The sequence below is a fragment of the Oncorhynchus mykiss genome, chromosome 9 (assembly GCF_013265735.2).
Source record: "Oncorhynchus mykiss isolate Arlee chromosome 9, USDA_OmykA_1.1, whole genome shotgun sequence".
NCBI lineage: Eukaryota > Metazoa > Chordata > Actinopteri > Salmoniformes > Salmonidae > Oncorhynchus > Oncorhynchus mykiss.
In genome coordinates this window covers 41,045,509-41,060,330 of record NC_048573.1, presented here as the reverse complement: position 1 = coordinate 41,060,330, position 14,822 = coordinate 41,045,509, and the positions used below count along the sequence as shown (strand labels likewise).

The window sequence follows — 14,822 nt, the reverse complement described above, 5'->3', positions numbered from 1 at the left end:
GGCAGGGCATGGCGTTGCTACGTAGAGAGCCAGGAGTTCAGGTGTGAGACTGGGGGAGCAGGTGGCAACTTCCTGTGCAGGATGAATGGGCTATTGCCCTCTTCAGGAAAGAACATCACATTCCTTCTCTCGCTGACTCAGGCAAGCAATTCTGCAAACTGCTATAGATGGGCACGCCACCAATGCTTTACAGAGCCTTTGATTCCCATGCCATGTCTATGAGGGCAGAATTATAATACAGCCTTTTGATGGAGACTGATCAGCTCCCATGAATAACAATTACTGGCAGACTGTTTGGAATACCCACGTTGGTCTTGTTTTATCACAACCGCTTCAGACGAAATGCTTGTGTCTCTTCCTAGAGTCATGTATCGATTTAGGAGTATCAATGTATTTTTTTTGTTCATTATCGCAGGATGTCTATACCGTGTCTCAGACCTCAACGTGTGCAGAGGCACAACACGAAGCCTCGGCAGTAGGTGACATCATTTGACATTTGCCCAAAATGGCCATGGTGAGCCAATGCACGAAGAAGAAGCCTGTGGCTGCATGGCTGCTGTGTTTCGGGCTTGCTTCCTGAGAGTGTCCCCCCCCTTCCTCTGCCCTGCGTGATGTGGGCACAGATGAAGGAGCAGTGTTGCTCCGAGAAACAGGGGAGCAGGGAGACACACAGGAATGCAGCTCCAGTGGAGCCTCAAGGAGAGGAGGAGGAGGGGGCAATTAATTTTGGGCTTCTTTTTTTCCCCCACTTTCTCCTTCAGTCTCAGGCTACAGTTCTGTTGTTAAGACAACCAGAAGGAATGGCTGGCAACTGGTTGGTTTGTAACGCCTGTCTGTCCTCAAAATGGGCTAGAGTAACAGGACACCGCCACACATTCAAACACACAAACAAACAGGGGTACATTACACACACACACACACACACTTCATCATGGACACGCCAGTGCTCTGCCACCTCTGACATTCAAAAGCTAACTGTTTCTGTCAATCTCACTACTTTATCATACCTAGAATGAAAGTGCGTTTTGGGGGTATTTGAATGAGTGAAAATAGCTATTCAGCTGCTATGACCCTTTATTAACACGCGTAGGGCTTCACAAAGCCTCTCGAATGGAGGCGGTCTTGTGCTCAGGTATGATGTTCCCTTTCATTCCCCGTGCTCGCCACCCATTGGCTGCCCGGCGCTGGTGGGCTTTTGTTCTCCCCCTCCCAACTCTCCCTCTCTCTGTCTGAGCGAGTGAATGGAAATACGCACAGATGTGTGGCGCTGTTCAAACTTCGCCTGCGTCGTCGCGCAACTGCCCAGTTAGACTGTATGTGGTGTCCTCTAACTGGGACGGTGGTTGAAAGATGCGATAGCCTATCCACCTGCGGATGCAACTCTAGCCGGCGGTCTATTGCAGTAGTTCACCGGTGACCAGTCCAAGGGTAGTAGGCGTTCTCCAGGCGCAGACTGCGGCGGGGAAAGCAGCGGTTATTTTCAGGATGGGGAACTCGGATCTCCAGCGTACTGGCATGGATGATGCAGCTCAGTGAGCCCACATTCCCTTCACTGCCGTATCTAATCTCAAATGCGGTCTAACAATTCCAGTGGCTGAAGGACTTTTTTTAGATGAAGGTTAGGGTATGAGGTCTGCCGTTTATCACTATATTTCACCTGTTTTCAACTGCTCGTCATGGCTATGGAAATCTCTGCCGGTAGGCTATGACTAATTTGTTCAGGATTAATTTGATAATTATATTTAGCCTACCATTTAGGCATATTTACACACACGTTGAGTTATAAAAGCTGAACTGATGTGTGATTTTGCTGATCTTGAAAATAAATACATTTTGTCGTTTGTTTCGTAAATAATTCTGAGCGTGTTTATGGGATTCAATGACCATAATCGATATTTGTTTTATTTAAAGACAAATATCATGATGATTCCACTTTGATTTCATAATCCTCATAAGAGCCTAATTGTTGATCTGATTCAATGGTGAATGAATGCCATTGCAGTTTCTCTTGAGAAAGTGAGCTGAGGGTAACGGGGACACAAGAGGCACTCACAGACAGCGAGTTTAAACATTTCACTTGCAAACGGCAAGACATCTCCGAGAACGCGACGACCGAGGACAGGACAACAGGTGCCTCTGCTCACCTCGGCGGACACAGAACAGGCATTACGCAGCGGGGTCACAGCGAAAGTACACGCCGTTTCCTCTTACCTGCTGTGAAAATGGGAAGGGTTAGTCATGTTTGTGCTGTTGATGAAAATACTGAAAATGGTGGTAAAGGAAGTAGTCGGGGGAAACTCTGAGCCAGCTCTGAGGTGGATCCTTCCACACCTGTACCTTTCCTTACCCCTAGGGGCAACGCTGCACCATACTTGCTATAGTAGTGTAGTTATGACACCACTCCAGTGTGAGTGTGTACATAGTGGGTAGTTTATAGTCTGCTCGGAGTGCCCACTGCACTGTATGGCTTTTTATTCCTATCTGACTGCGTTGAGGGTTCATATAGGGATGGAAGCCATGCAGTGCGCTGGGCTCATATCACGCGGGACCACAGAAGAGGACCACGGAGACAAGCCTCCACTGTTCATCCCCCCGTGATCCGAGTGATCTGGCTCCTACTGCAGCGAGACTGTCTGGAGCTTGTGGCTCTGTTATCAGTTCACAGACAGCTCCCTGAAGTGTTATAATACATCGAGGTTCCAGCACCACCCAGATGTATGTCCACAACAAGATACCTACTTACCTGTTACCTTTGCCCATGCCGTCAATGTTTCTATATCCCCCCCACCCCCCCTCCCTACGCAGCTTGTTCTGGTCTAATTTCGCATGTTGATTTTGAAAGATCATTTGGGTTTGGGCATGGTACAACCACAACAATTTGAGTCACTGATACTTTCTGTAAATAAATAACCTTTTTTTTTAAAGACTAAAACATGTCATGGTGAGAGATAGAGAGAGAGGGTGAAATAAGGAGAGGGTGGTGCATATAGTAGTTTTATAGAACAAGTGTCAATACTGATGACATTTGCCCCTTCATATTCCCTCACACACACACACACACATATATATATGCTGGGAGTCAACCAGTTTATCTGGCCTTTGGATTTTCCTGTTGCAGACCATAGAACAAAAAAAACCTTCCTACCACATTGTACAATACTGCCACTCTGAGTAAAGCACAGTGCACTGCATTTTAACCTCAGTTTTCCTCATCAGCGTTCCTCAAATAACCACTACATATTACAATGGAGTGCACTAGGGGGCCGATTCAGATTTAGGAACTGTACACCTTTCCTACGCATTTGAGGAAATATACACCTTTTCTACACACTCCTTTCCTATCCAATTCTCAGTAGTTGGTATTCAGACTTAATTTATGGAGGCACATACAGTTGAAGTCGGAAGTTTACATACACCTTAGCCAAATACATTTAAACTCAGTTTTTCACAATTCCTGCCATTCAATCTGAGTAAAAATGCCCTGTCTTAGGTCAGTTAGGATCAGCACTTTATTTTAAGAATGTGAAATGTCAGAATAATAGTAGAGAATTATTTATTTCAGCTTTTATTTCTTTCATCACATTCCCAGTGAGTCAGAACTTTAGATACACTCAATTAGTATTTGGTAGCATTGCCTTTAAATTGTTTAACTGTGGTCAAAACGTTTCAGGTAGCCTTCCACAAGCTTCCCGCAAAAAGTTGGGTGAATGTTGGCCCATTCCTCCTGAAAGAGCTGGTGTAACTGAGTCAGGTTTGTCGGGCTCCTTGCTCGCACACTTTTTCAGTTCTGCCCACAAATTTACTATGGGATTGAGGTCAGGGCTTTGTGATGGTCACTCCAAACCTTGACTTTGTTATCCTTAAGCCATTTTGCCACAACTTTGTAAGTATGCGGGGGGTCATTGTCCATTTGGAAGACCCATTTGCGACCAAGCTTTAACTTCCTGACTGATGTCTTGAGATGTTGCTTCAATATATCCACATAATTTTCCTGCCTCATGGTGCCATCTATTTTGTGAAGTGCACCAGTCCCTCTTGCAGCAAAGCACCCCCACACCATGAGGCTGCCACCCCTGTGCTTCACGGTTGGGATGGTGTTCTTCGGCTTGCAAGCCTCCCCCTTTTTCCTCCAAACATAACAATGGTCATTATGGCCAAACAGTTCTATTTTTGTTTCATCAGACCAGAGGACATTTCTCCAAAAAGTATGATCTTTGTCTCCATGTGCCGTTGCAAACAGTAGTCTGGCTTTTTTTATGGCTGTTTTGGAGCAGTGGCTTCTTTCTTGCTGAGCGGCCTTTCCGGTTATGTCGATATAGGATTCGTTTTACTGTGGATATAGATACTTTTGTAACTGTTTCCTCCAGCATCTTCACAATATCCTTTGCTGTTGTTCTGAGATTGATTTGCACTTTTCGCACCAAAGTACGTTCATCTCTAGGAGACAGAACGCGTCTCCTTCCTGAGGGGTATGATGGCTTCGTGGTCCCATGGTGTTTATACTTGCGTACTATTGTTTGTACAGATGAACGTGGTACCTTCAGGCATTTGGAAATTGCTCCCAAGGATGAACCAGACTTGTGGAGGTCTACAATTTTTTTTCTGAGGTCTTGGCTGATATCTTTTGATTTTCCCATGTTGTCAAGCAAAGAGGCACTGAGTTTGAAGGTAGGCCTTGAAATACATCCACAGGTACACCTCCAATTGACCCAAATTATGTAAATTAGCATATCAGAAGCTTCTAAAGCCATGACATCATTTTCTGGAATTTTCCAAGCTGTTTAAAGGCACAGTCAACTTAACGTATGTAAACTTCTAACCCTCTGGAAATATGATACAGTGAATTATTGGTGAAATAATCTGTCTGTAAACAATTGTTGGAAAAAGTAGATGTCCTAACCGAATTGCCAAAACTATAGTTTGTGAACAAGAAATGTGTTGAGTGGTTGAAAAACGAGTTTTAATGACTCCAACCTAAATGTTTGTAAACTTCCGACTTCAACTGTAACACGATTTGCATGCGTGGGTCAGTTGGGTGCTCTAAATAAATGTAATCAGAGAGGAAGAGGCAAAGCGAGAAGGATAAATGGGCCCAAAATCTGTCTTCTCCAGCAGGTGGCTTTTTATAAATATATTTTTTTACTCACCACATGACTTTTTTTTCAATAATCATGTTTCCATCCACAGTTTTCGTGAAAAGTAAAGTCGTACCATATAAACAAAAATCCCGACAGGAAGTTTCTGTACACCGTGATGCCAGGAACAAGTTAGTTTGGAGGGAACACCACTAGAGGGAAAATGCCATATTTTCTTTACGTAGATTTAAGGATATTTGAATGAATTGGATGGAAACCTAGCTAGTGTAGAGAATTTGGTCAACAAGAAACGCAATGGCTTTTTTTGTCGAATATAAGTTTTACAATGCTTAGGTTGTTAACTGATTATAAGTAGAACACGCGTGACATCTCGCCATCTTTGAGGGGGAAAAAAAACACTTTTATATCGGAGAACGGTCCCACTTTATCTTGCCTCCTCCCGGCTGCCTTATTCGCATTGTTAAAGCGTCCACTTGAATATATGGTCTTTATAATGGACAATCTGTGATTTAATTCAACCCCAGAAAACACAGTCCCTGGGTGGCCTACCAATTTGATCAGGGCGTTTTTGTTCAATTTGTTTTTGTCATTTATCTAAAGCAAACCCTTTAAATACGGTGTACCTTTCATTTGAGTTTGATCGGCGCAAGACTTGAATGTAGACTATGGAGAACGCGTTCAGAATCTAGAAAGACAGCCATGAAAATACCTTATGCATATTTGTCTCTGTTTCAGTACCCATGGGTTACGGGGTAGATTTAAAAACACTGATTTTACACATTTATGTTAAGGGAATAATCATGAATCCTACTTCAAGGAAAAATTTGGCCTTTAAGCACAAACAAAAAAAAAGTGGTTAAATGATTCTGAAAGTTGACACGTCCAGTTAATCAATGGTAACATTTGAAGTAGTAGTGAAGCCTACAATACATATTTAATATGGAGAATAGTATACAATAGTATGATATAATAAATATACCCTAATTGTCAGTTATCCAATTTGGCTTGCATCTCCAAATTGAATCCTGTATGGCCTTAAGTTATAAGGCCATACAGGCACAGCATTTCATACTTTACTGTGGGAAAGGGCAGTCCCGTGCACAAACCTTTCAGAGGGCAAGTGCACAAAATGATAAAAGGCTCCCGCTTTAATTTGTAAAACGTTCATAATTCATATCTTGAAATTCACAATACTTTATAGTCATTTAGCAGACACTCTTATCCAGAGCAACTTACAGTAGTGAGTGCATCCATTATCATACTGATTTCCCGCGTGAATTGAACCCACAACCCTGGCATTGCAAGCGCCATGCTTGACCAATTGAACTACACGGACCTTTTGTAACCATACCAAATGTAATATATACTAATTTGAGTGTCCTGGATTTACATTTACTATGTTATGTCTAGTCTATGAGACCTGGCTGCCACTTGGAACCCGCTTGACCTTATTCATGGTTTCCTCAGTTTAAAGGTGGGGGAAATATTAAGGAATTAGGTCAAGGTAAGAATATATTATATCTGTAGCCACAACTACATTTCTTTGATCACCATCCCAAACCTATACCTTGCTGGTGTGGCCGATGTGAAATGGCTAGCTAGTTAGCGGTGGTGCGTGCTAATAGTGTTTCAGTCGGTGACTTCACTCGCTCTGAGACTTCGAAGTAGGTTGCTCTGCAGCTTTTGTGTAACACTGCTGCGTGAGTGACTGTGGTTGATTTGTGCAGAGGGTTCAAGCGAGGAGAGGGACTGAAGCTATACTGTTACATTGAACAAATTCTTATTTATAATGACGGCCTACCCTGGCTCAATTGTCGACGCTGGGCCAATTGTGCACCGCCCTATGGGACTCCCAATCACGGCCGGATGTGCTACAGCCTGGATTCGAACCAGGGGCTGTAGTGACTCCTCTTGCACTGAGATTGAATTAAAGGTCAGAATAAGCAGAAAGGTGCATTAAAAAAGGAAAAAAGTTCCAGGGAATAAACCGCCTTACCCAGGACTGAATTTCCCCCTAAGTGAACGGGAAAATAATAGGTCTACCTACACACATCTGGAACTTTTGTAGCCTGCAGGCCATCCCTGTTGCTCGCCAACGATTGGGGAGAACTGATGGCGGATACAGCGCGGAAGTGGATGCGGATGTGACGTTTTCGGACACCACTTCATAACAATCTATCACCGCAGGATGTATTATGAAAGGCTCCGTAAAGTTGTGTTGAATAACCACGGTTTCTCCGCCAAATTACACAACACCACGTGTGCATGGTAAACTCAGCCATTCACGATTCTGTCTGCAACACTATTTAAACAAAAGTACACGATTACATTTGGAACGAAGCGAGCATGGCCAAGCGTAAAGAGTCTGCAGACACAGCAGTGAAGACCGACACAAAGAAGCCGAAGAAGGTCGCAAAAGGCAAAGCTGGAGGACCAAGAGCCAAAAAAGGTAAATCTAGCCAACTAGTTACAACACCCAGCAATGAGCAAATACTTATAGGAAACGCCCGTTGAAGAAGTTCTACCTTGCCATTTAGCTAATTTAGGCTACATTGTGACATTACATTATCAACGTTTATATACAGGATGTTTTTGTTGAAATTATTATTATTTTTTAAATTATTATAATATTTTTTGCATACGTTATATATAATAGGGGGTACAACAATACCGACTATACGAAGTTAAGACACACACGTCACTGTTTTAGAACGCTTTCTTATTCGAAGAATGTACTATAGAATGATCGTGTGAGGTCTGTTTACACCTCTAAACAGCATGAGAGTCCCAGATGAATAGCGTGAGACTATGGCGAACTGTAGGTGTAACGAGAGTTATGGTAAAGAGAACAATTATTCATAATTGAATAACAACCATTCTGCGTTACGATGTTGCATCTCATATCATAACTTCTGCTTCAACTTTGTCACTGATGCGTTTCAATGGGCCAGCATCTGTCAGATTCATGTTTATTACAGATTGTGTGCAGGTGCATCCTCTTGCATGGTTACCATTGTGGATCAACTGTCTTGTCTGCATATAAAAACGTGTTTACAACTGATCTGAGTTGATTGTGTGTTTTGATTTTCTGCCGAATTAAACTCTGCATTGGTTATTTCTTTAAGACTACATAATATGTCATCTGTAGGAGCTACAAAGCATCTACAGATGTCATAGGAAGCTTTACAGCTTGCTCTGTAATACGAGTAGTATTTTTATATGATTTTTTAAAAATATATATCTATATCAGCAAAAAGAAACGTCCCTTTTTCAGGACCCTGTCTTTCAAAGATAATTCGTAAAAATCCAAATAACTTCACAGATCTTCATTGTTAAAGGGTTTAAACACTGTTTCCCATGCTTGTTCAATGAACCATACACTATTAATGAACATGCACCTGTGGAACGGTCGTTAAAGTGTGCAGGAGAGCACGAGACAAAGGAAGGTGTAGCATTGGGGAAAGTAGTGTTATGTGTTAATTGTAGGGGTGCCCATGGGGCTGGGGATCAGAAATGTCCTATGCAAGAGAGGCAGGTTGAGGTTTCTTGGGTTAGACTAGTGCAGAAGTTGTCATATGCTGAGGCGGTGAAGAAAGTAGAGGAAGATGGGTCAAGGGGGAGGGATCCTGAGAGGAGTGTTGTGAGTATTCGATTTAAGACACTAACAGCTTACAGACGGTAGGCAATTAAGGTCACAGTTATGAAAACTTAGGACACTAAAAGAGGCCTTTCTACTGACTCTGGAAAAATACCAAAATAAAGAGTCCCAGGGAATCTGCTCATCTGTGTGAACATGCCTTAGGCATGCTGTGGCCAGGGCAATAAATTGCAATGTCCGTACTGTGAGATGCCTAAGACAGCGCTACAGGGAGACAGAACGGACAGCTGATCGTCCTCGCAGTGGCAGACCCCGTGTAACAACACCTGCACAGGATCGGTACATCCGAACATCACACCTGCGGGACAGGTACAGGATGGAAACAACAACTGCCCGAGTTACACCAGGAATGCACAATCCATCAGTGCTCAGACTGTCCGCAATAGGCTGAGAGAGGCTGGACTGAGGGCTTGTAGGCCTGTTGTCAGGCAGGTCCTCACCAGACATCGCTGGCAACAACATCGCCTATGGGCACAAACCCACCATCGCTGGACCAGACAGGACTGGCAAAAAGTGCTCTCCACTGACGAGTCGCAGTTTTGTCTCACCAGGGGTGATGGTTGGATTTGCATTTATCATCGAAGGAATGAGCATTACACTGAGGCCTGTACTCTGGAGCGGGATCAATTTGGAAGTGGAGGGTCCGTCATGGTCTGGGGCGGTGTGTCACAGCATTATCGGACTGAGTTTGTTGTAATTGCAGGCAATCTCAACGCTGTGCGTTACGGGGAAGACCTCCTCCTCCCTTATGTGGTACCCTTCCTGCAGGCTCATCCTGACATGACCCTCCAGCATGACAATGCCACCAGCCATACTGCTCGTTCTGTGTGTGATTTCCTACAAGACAGGAATGTCAGTGTTCTGCCATGGCCAGCGATAAGCGTGGATCTCAATCCCATTGAGCACGTCTGGGACATGTTTGATCAGAGGGTGAGTGCTAGGGCCCCCCCCCCCCCCCCCCCCCCCCCACAGAAATGTCCAGGAACTTGCAAGTGCCTTGGTGGAAGAGTGGGGTAACATCTCACAGCAATAACTGGAAAATCTGGTGCAGTCCATGAGGAGGAGATGCACTGCAGTACTTAATGCAGCTGGTGGCCACACCAGATACTGACTGTGTAATTTTGATTTTGACCTCCCCCCCAACCCCTTTGTTCAGGGACACATTATTCCATTTCTGTTAGTCACATGTCTGTGGAACTTGTTCAGTTTGTATCAGTTGTTGAATCTTATGTTCATACAAATATTTACACATGTTCAGTTTGCTGAAAATAAATGCAATTGACAGTGAGAGGACGTTTCTTTTTTTTGCTGAGTTTATTTGTAAACATGAATATAAAAATAACTGATTTGGCAAATGTTTCTATATATTGTTGGACGTAATGTACTCTACGGGCATATCAAAGTTCTAGAGTGGGATCTCTGCTAGTTTTAAAGTCATGGCTCTTTTTATACGATTGGCATAGTGGGAAATGTAACCAATCACAGCCCTCCTTTTACTTGTATCATTGAACGTCCTGCAAATCACCAGCAGAAAGGCAACCATTTTGAATCCATTTTCACGTTCAGTCTGGTAATGCTTACAAATTGGATCATAACTCTAAAAGTAGCAGAGCTCAAGTGGTGGAAAAAGTACACAAGTGTCATACTTGAGTGAAACTATAGATAACTTTTTAATAGAAAATTACTCAAGTAAAAGTGAAAGTCACCCTTTCAAATACTACTTGAGTAAAAGTCTAAAGGTATTTGGGTTTTAAATATACTTAAGTATAAAAAGTCCAAGTATAAATCATTTCAAATTCCTTATTAAGCAAACCCAAAGGTGCTATTTTCTTGTTTTTTTAAAGACATAATTTACAAACTAAGCATTTGTGTTTAGTGAGTCTGCCAGGTCAGGGGCAGTAGGGATGACCAGGGTATGTTCTCTTGATAAGTGAGTTAATTGGACCATTTTCCTGTCCTTCTAAGCATTTCAAAATGTAACAAGTACATTTGGGTGTCAGGAAAAATGTATGGAGTAAAAAGTACATCATTTTCTTTAGAAATTTAGTGGAGTAAAAGTTGTCAAATGTAAATAGTAAAGTACAGATACCAAGAAAAACACTTAAGTAGTACTTTAAAGTATTTTCACTTAAATAATTTACACCACTGCAGAGATCCCACCCAACTTTGATAGTGGAGTATATAATGTTCAACAATATATAGAAACATTTGCCAAATTAGATTTTTTAAATTTCCAATATTCATGTTTATATTTGTTCTATATTCATAAATGAATGAAAATGTTGCGTTTTTTACAGAGCAAGCAGTAAAGCTTCATAAGACACCAATGTTTGCTACGTAGCACCTAGAGATGAAACACTATGGAGTCTTAAGGCCAAAATGTCATAAATATGCTCAATTATGCCTTTCGATACAAATGTCAAACATATGTCAACAGTCCTTCCTCCAAAGCACTATTTTATGGATTACATTTTGTGAAAATACCCCAAATCATGGTCTTTTTTTGTCTGGGTTTCGTGAGGAATCACTCATCAGTGGATTATTCAAAGTTTTTCTCTCACTTTCATCATCTTATCATGACCCATCTTTCTTTCTACCCTATCAGAGAATAGAGAGGAAACGGAGAAGGTTCAGAGAAAAGCCAAGCACAAATCCCGTCTCTCTAAACCTATAGTAGGGGACACAGCCGAAACCAACACCAGCAAATACTTCCAGAACGAGACTCCAGTGAAGGAGGAGCCTGCTGATATGAGTCCTGAGACTGATCTCATCCCTCCTTTTATCAGAGCCAGAAAAGACACAGTAAAGCCTGTGAAAGAAGAAGAGGACAGCGAGGAGGATGAAGACTGGGAGGAAGTGGAAGGTGATCAAGGAATGAACGCTAGTTTTGATTTGTACAATGTTTGTAGGCCATATCTGTGTAGATTAATGTTCTCTGTTTTGTAGACCTATGATGGCTCTGGTCCTTGCTCTGTGTGTGTGTGTCACTATGTGATATTGCTGTCTGTCCCCAGAGCTGTCTGAGCCCTTAGGTCCAGTAGAGCCAGCCCTGCCCTCACAGCCCGTGGAGATAGAGATTGAGACCCCAGACATCATCCACAAGAGGCAGAAAAGGTGAGAGATGGCGGCAAGATGGCATGTGGTCTGTGTCTTTGTGTGTGCTCCTTTGGAAAAGCAAGTGCTGCGTCCTAGATGACCCAGTCAGACCAGTCAGACTGTAGGAGAATTTGCTCATTTTAGTCCAAGATGGAAATATGAACCATCCGTCAATTTACCGTGACAACCTGGCTCCAGGGAGAAGAGGAAGGCGGAGTTTGAGACCTATTTGCGACGCATGATGAACCGCTTCAACAAAGATGTGGTGGAGGACACACACAAGGTGAGCACACACACACACACACACACGTGTACCGTAAGGACCTCCACATGGCTTAGCTCACAGACTGTCATGACACTGCTGATGGGGGAATCACAGAATGGCTGTGGTCCATTTTCTTTCTCCCTAACATGTTCTCTTCTCATTCGAACCCTTCTTACGATACCGATGTATTAACATCTCTCCCGTAGGTCCACCTCATGTGTCTTCTAGCCAATGGGATGTTCCGGAACCGGTTGTGTAGCACACCGGACCTGCTGGCCATCAGCCTGTCTCTGCTGCCCACCCACTTTACCATGGTGGCCAAGGAACGCATCGACACCAACTACCTCTCTGGCCTGCTCAAGTGGTGAGGAGGGCCTTCAATTTGTATTTGTGTGACTTTAACTGTGTGAATTATTTTTCTTCTTCGGCTTATTCCTTGTAGCACGCTGAACTATGTTTCTTCCTCTGCTTATTCCTTGTAGCATGCTGAACTATGTTTCTTCCTCTGCTTATTCCTTGTAGCATGCTGAACTATGTTTCTTCCTCTGCTTATTCCTTGTAGCATGCTGAACTATGTTTCTTCCTCTGCTTATTCCTTGTAGCATGCTGAACTATGTTTCTTCCTCTGCTTATTCCTTGTAGCATGCTGAACTATGTTTCTTCCTCTGCTTATTCCTTGTAGCATGCTGAACTATGTTTCTTCCTCTGCTTATTCCTTGTAGCATGCTGAACTATGTTTCTTCCTCTGCTTATTCCTTGTAGCATGCTGAACTATGTTTCTTCCTCTGCTTATTCCTTGTAGCATGCTGAACTATGTTTCTTCCTCTGCTTATTCCTTGTAGCATGCTGAACTATGTTTCTTCCTCTGCTTATTCCTTGTAGCATGCTGAACTATGTTTCTTCCTCTGCTTATTCCTTGTAGCATGCTGAACTATGTTTCTTCTTCGGCTTATTCCTTGTAGCATGCTGAACTATGTTTCTTCCTCTGCTTATTCCTTGTAGCATGCTGAACTATGTTTCTTCCTCTGCTTATTCCTTGTAGCATGCTGAACTATGTTTCTTCCTCTGCTTATTCCTTGTAGCATGCTGAACTATGTTTCTTCCTCGGCTTATTCCTTGTAGCATGCTGAACTATGTTTCTTCCTCTGCTTATTCCTTGTAGCATGCTGAACTATGTTTCTTCCTCTGCTTATTCCTTGTAGCACGCTGAACTATGTTTCTTCCTCTGCTTATTCCTTGTAGCATGCTGAACTATGTTTCTTCCTCGGCTTATTCCTTGTAGCATGCTGAACTATGTTTCTTCCTCTGCTTATTCCTTGTAGCATGCTGAACTATGTTTCTTCCTCTGCTTATTCCTTGTAGCATGCTGAACTATGTTTCTTCCTCGGCTTATTCCTTGTAGCATGCTGAACTATGTTTCTTCCTCGGCTTATTCCTTGTAGCACGCTGAACTATGTTTCTTCTTGACACCTGACTAATTCAATCATCCCTGGCTATGTTGTTAAGTTTACGTCTTGTTCTTTGTAATTGATCCGGTTTGATTTTTGTCCAGGTTTGGGGCGACGTTCACGCTTAACCCGGAGCTTCCCTGTGAGGAGAGGCCCGACCCACAGGCCCTGCTGGAGAGGAGGCTGGGCAGCCTCACCGCTAGAGACCACCAGGAAATGACACATGTGAGTGGCAGGTATCCTGCACACTGAATGCACCATGCAGACATGGTTGTTCATGTTCCCCCGTTGCACAAAAAAAATAAAAAATTGCAAATGGGGTATGTTTTTGAGAGATGGCCACATTTTGAAATTGGGCCTAACTCAGTTTGCCTTGATGGCACTTAACCGAAGCCTGTTTTAAATATAGTGTTTCCGTTGTCTTACCTGCATGACGTAACCTTGACCTCTGTCCGCTGTGTTTTCCTCCAGCTGTTCCTATTGGTGCTGAGGTCGTTGCAGCTCTTCTGTCGACTGGTGCTCTCTCTGCAGCCCCTGTCACTGAAGCCCCCGTCAGCCAAGGTCCAGCATTGGGTTTGCGTGTACACAATTTAAGGTGAAGTTCACAGGCTCTGTGTGTGTCCTTACCTGATCCAACTCTCTTTCTCAGAGCAAGGCCAAGAACTCAGGCAGCCCGCCTAGGAAGAGTCCATCGCAGAAGAAACCTCCAAAAGAGAGCCCCTCAGAGCCCAAGGTATCCCCAGGGTCCAAGAGACCGGCGGGGGGGAAGGCCGAGAGAGGAGGGAAGAAGGCAAAAAAGAAAGAGGCAGGGGAGACGGAAAAGGCTGTGTCGGTGGGACAGAAACCCAAGAACTCCAAGCGCCGCAGCATAGCCTCGAAGGTGAGCTACAAAGAGGAGAGCAGTGAAGGGGAGGGGCCAAGTGATGGGGAGGAGTTCCAGCTGACCAATGAGGAAGACAGTGAGGACTCTGAGGGAGGAGCCAAAGCAATCCGAGCCAAGAAAGTAAAAGGAGGTAAGAGCAGGAGTACAGCTCCACAGAAAATAAGTAGTGGAGGCAAGAAGAAAGTGAAGAGTGAAGAGGAGGATGACGATTGGGAGGGAAACGAAGAGGAGGGGGAGGAAGAGCAGGGCATGAAGCGGGGCAAGAGGAAGGAGAGGAAGGGTGCAGACGAGTGGTTGGAGGTGTACCTGGAGAAGACTGGGTGCTGGGTCTGTGTGGAAGTGCTGCAGGGCGTGGGGCAGCCTCAACTGTGCTCCA

The 14,822-nt window shown here is 43.7% G+C and overlaps 1 protein-coding gene across 1 annotated transcript in view; it reads left to right on the top strand.

The window, feature by feature from the left end:
- Positions 1 to 7,223: 7,223 nt before the first annotated feature.
- The window catches only part of xpc (xeroderma pigmentosum, complementation group C), an 11,809-nt gene continuing 4,210 nt past the window's right edge, over positions 7,224 to 14,822 (top strand). Inside the window, exons 1-8 of the mRNA XM_036988003.1 lie at positions 7,224 to 7,545; positions 11,360 to 11,617; positions 11,769 to 11,868; positions 12,049 to 12,133; positions 12,322 to 12,479; positions 13,668 to 13,788; positions 14,035 to 14,124; positions 14,213 to 14,822. The exon at positions 14,213 to 14,822 is cut by the window's right edge and continues 194 nt beyond it. Coding sequence (XP_036843898.1) covers positions 7,443 to 7,545; positions 11,360 to 11,617; positions 11,769 to 11,868; positions 12,049 to 12,133; positions 12,322 to 12,479; positions 13,668 to 13,788; positions 14,035 to 14,124; positions 14,213 to 14,822 — 1,525 coding nt within the window. The 5' untranslated portion in view covers positions 7,224 to 7,442. The remainder of the gene's footprint in view (positions 7,546 to 11,359; positions 11,618 to 11,768; positions 11,869 to 12,048; positions 12,134 to 12,321; positions 12,480 to 13,667; positions 13,789 to 14,034; positions 14,125 to 14,212) is intronic.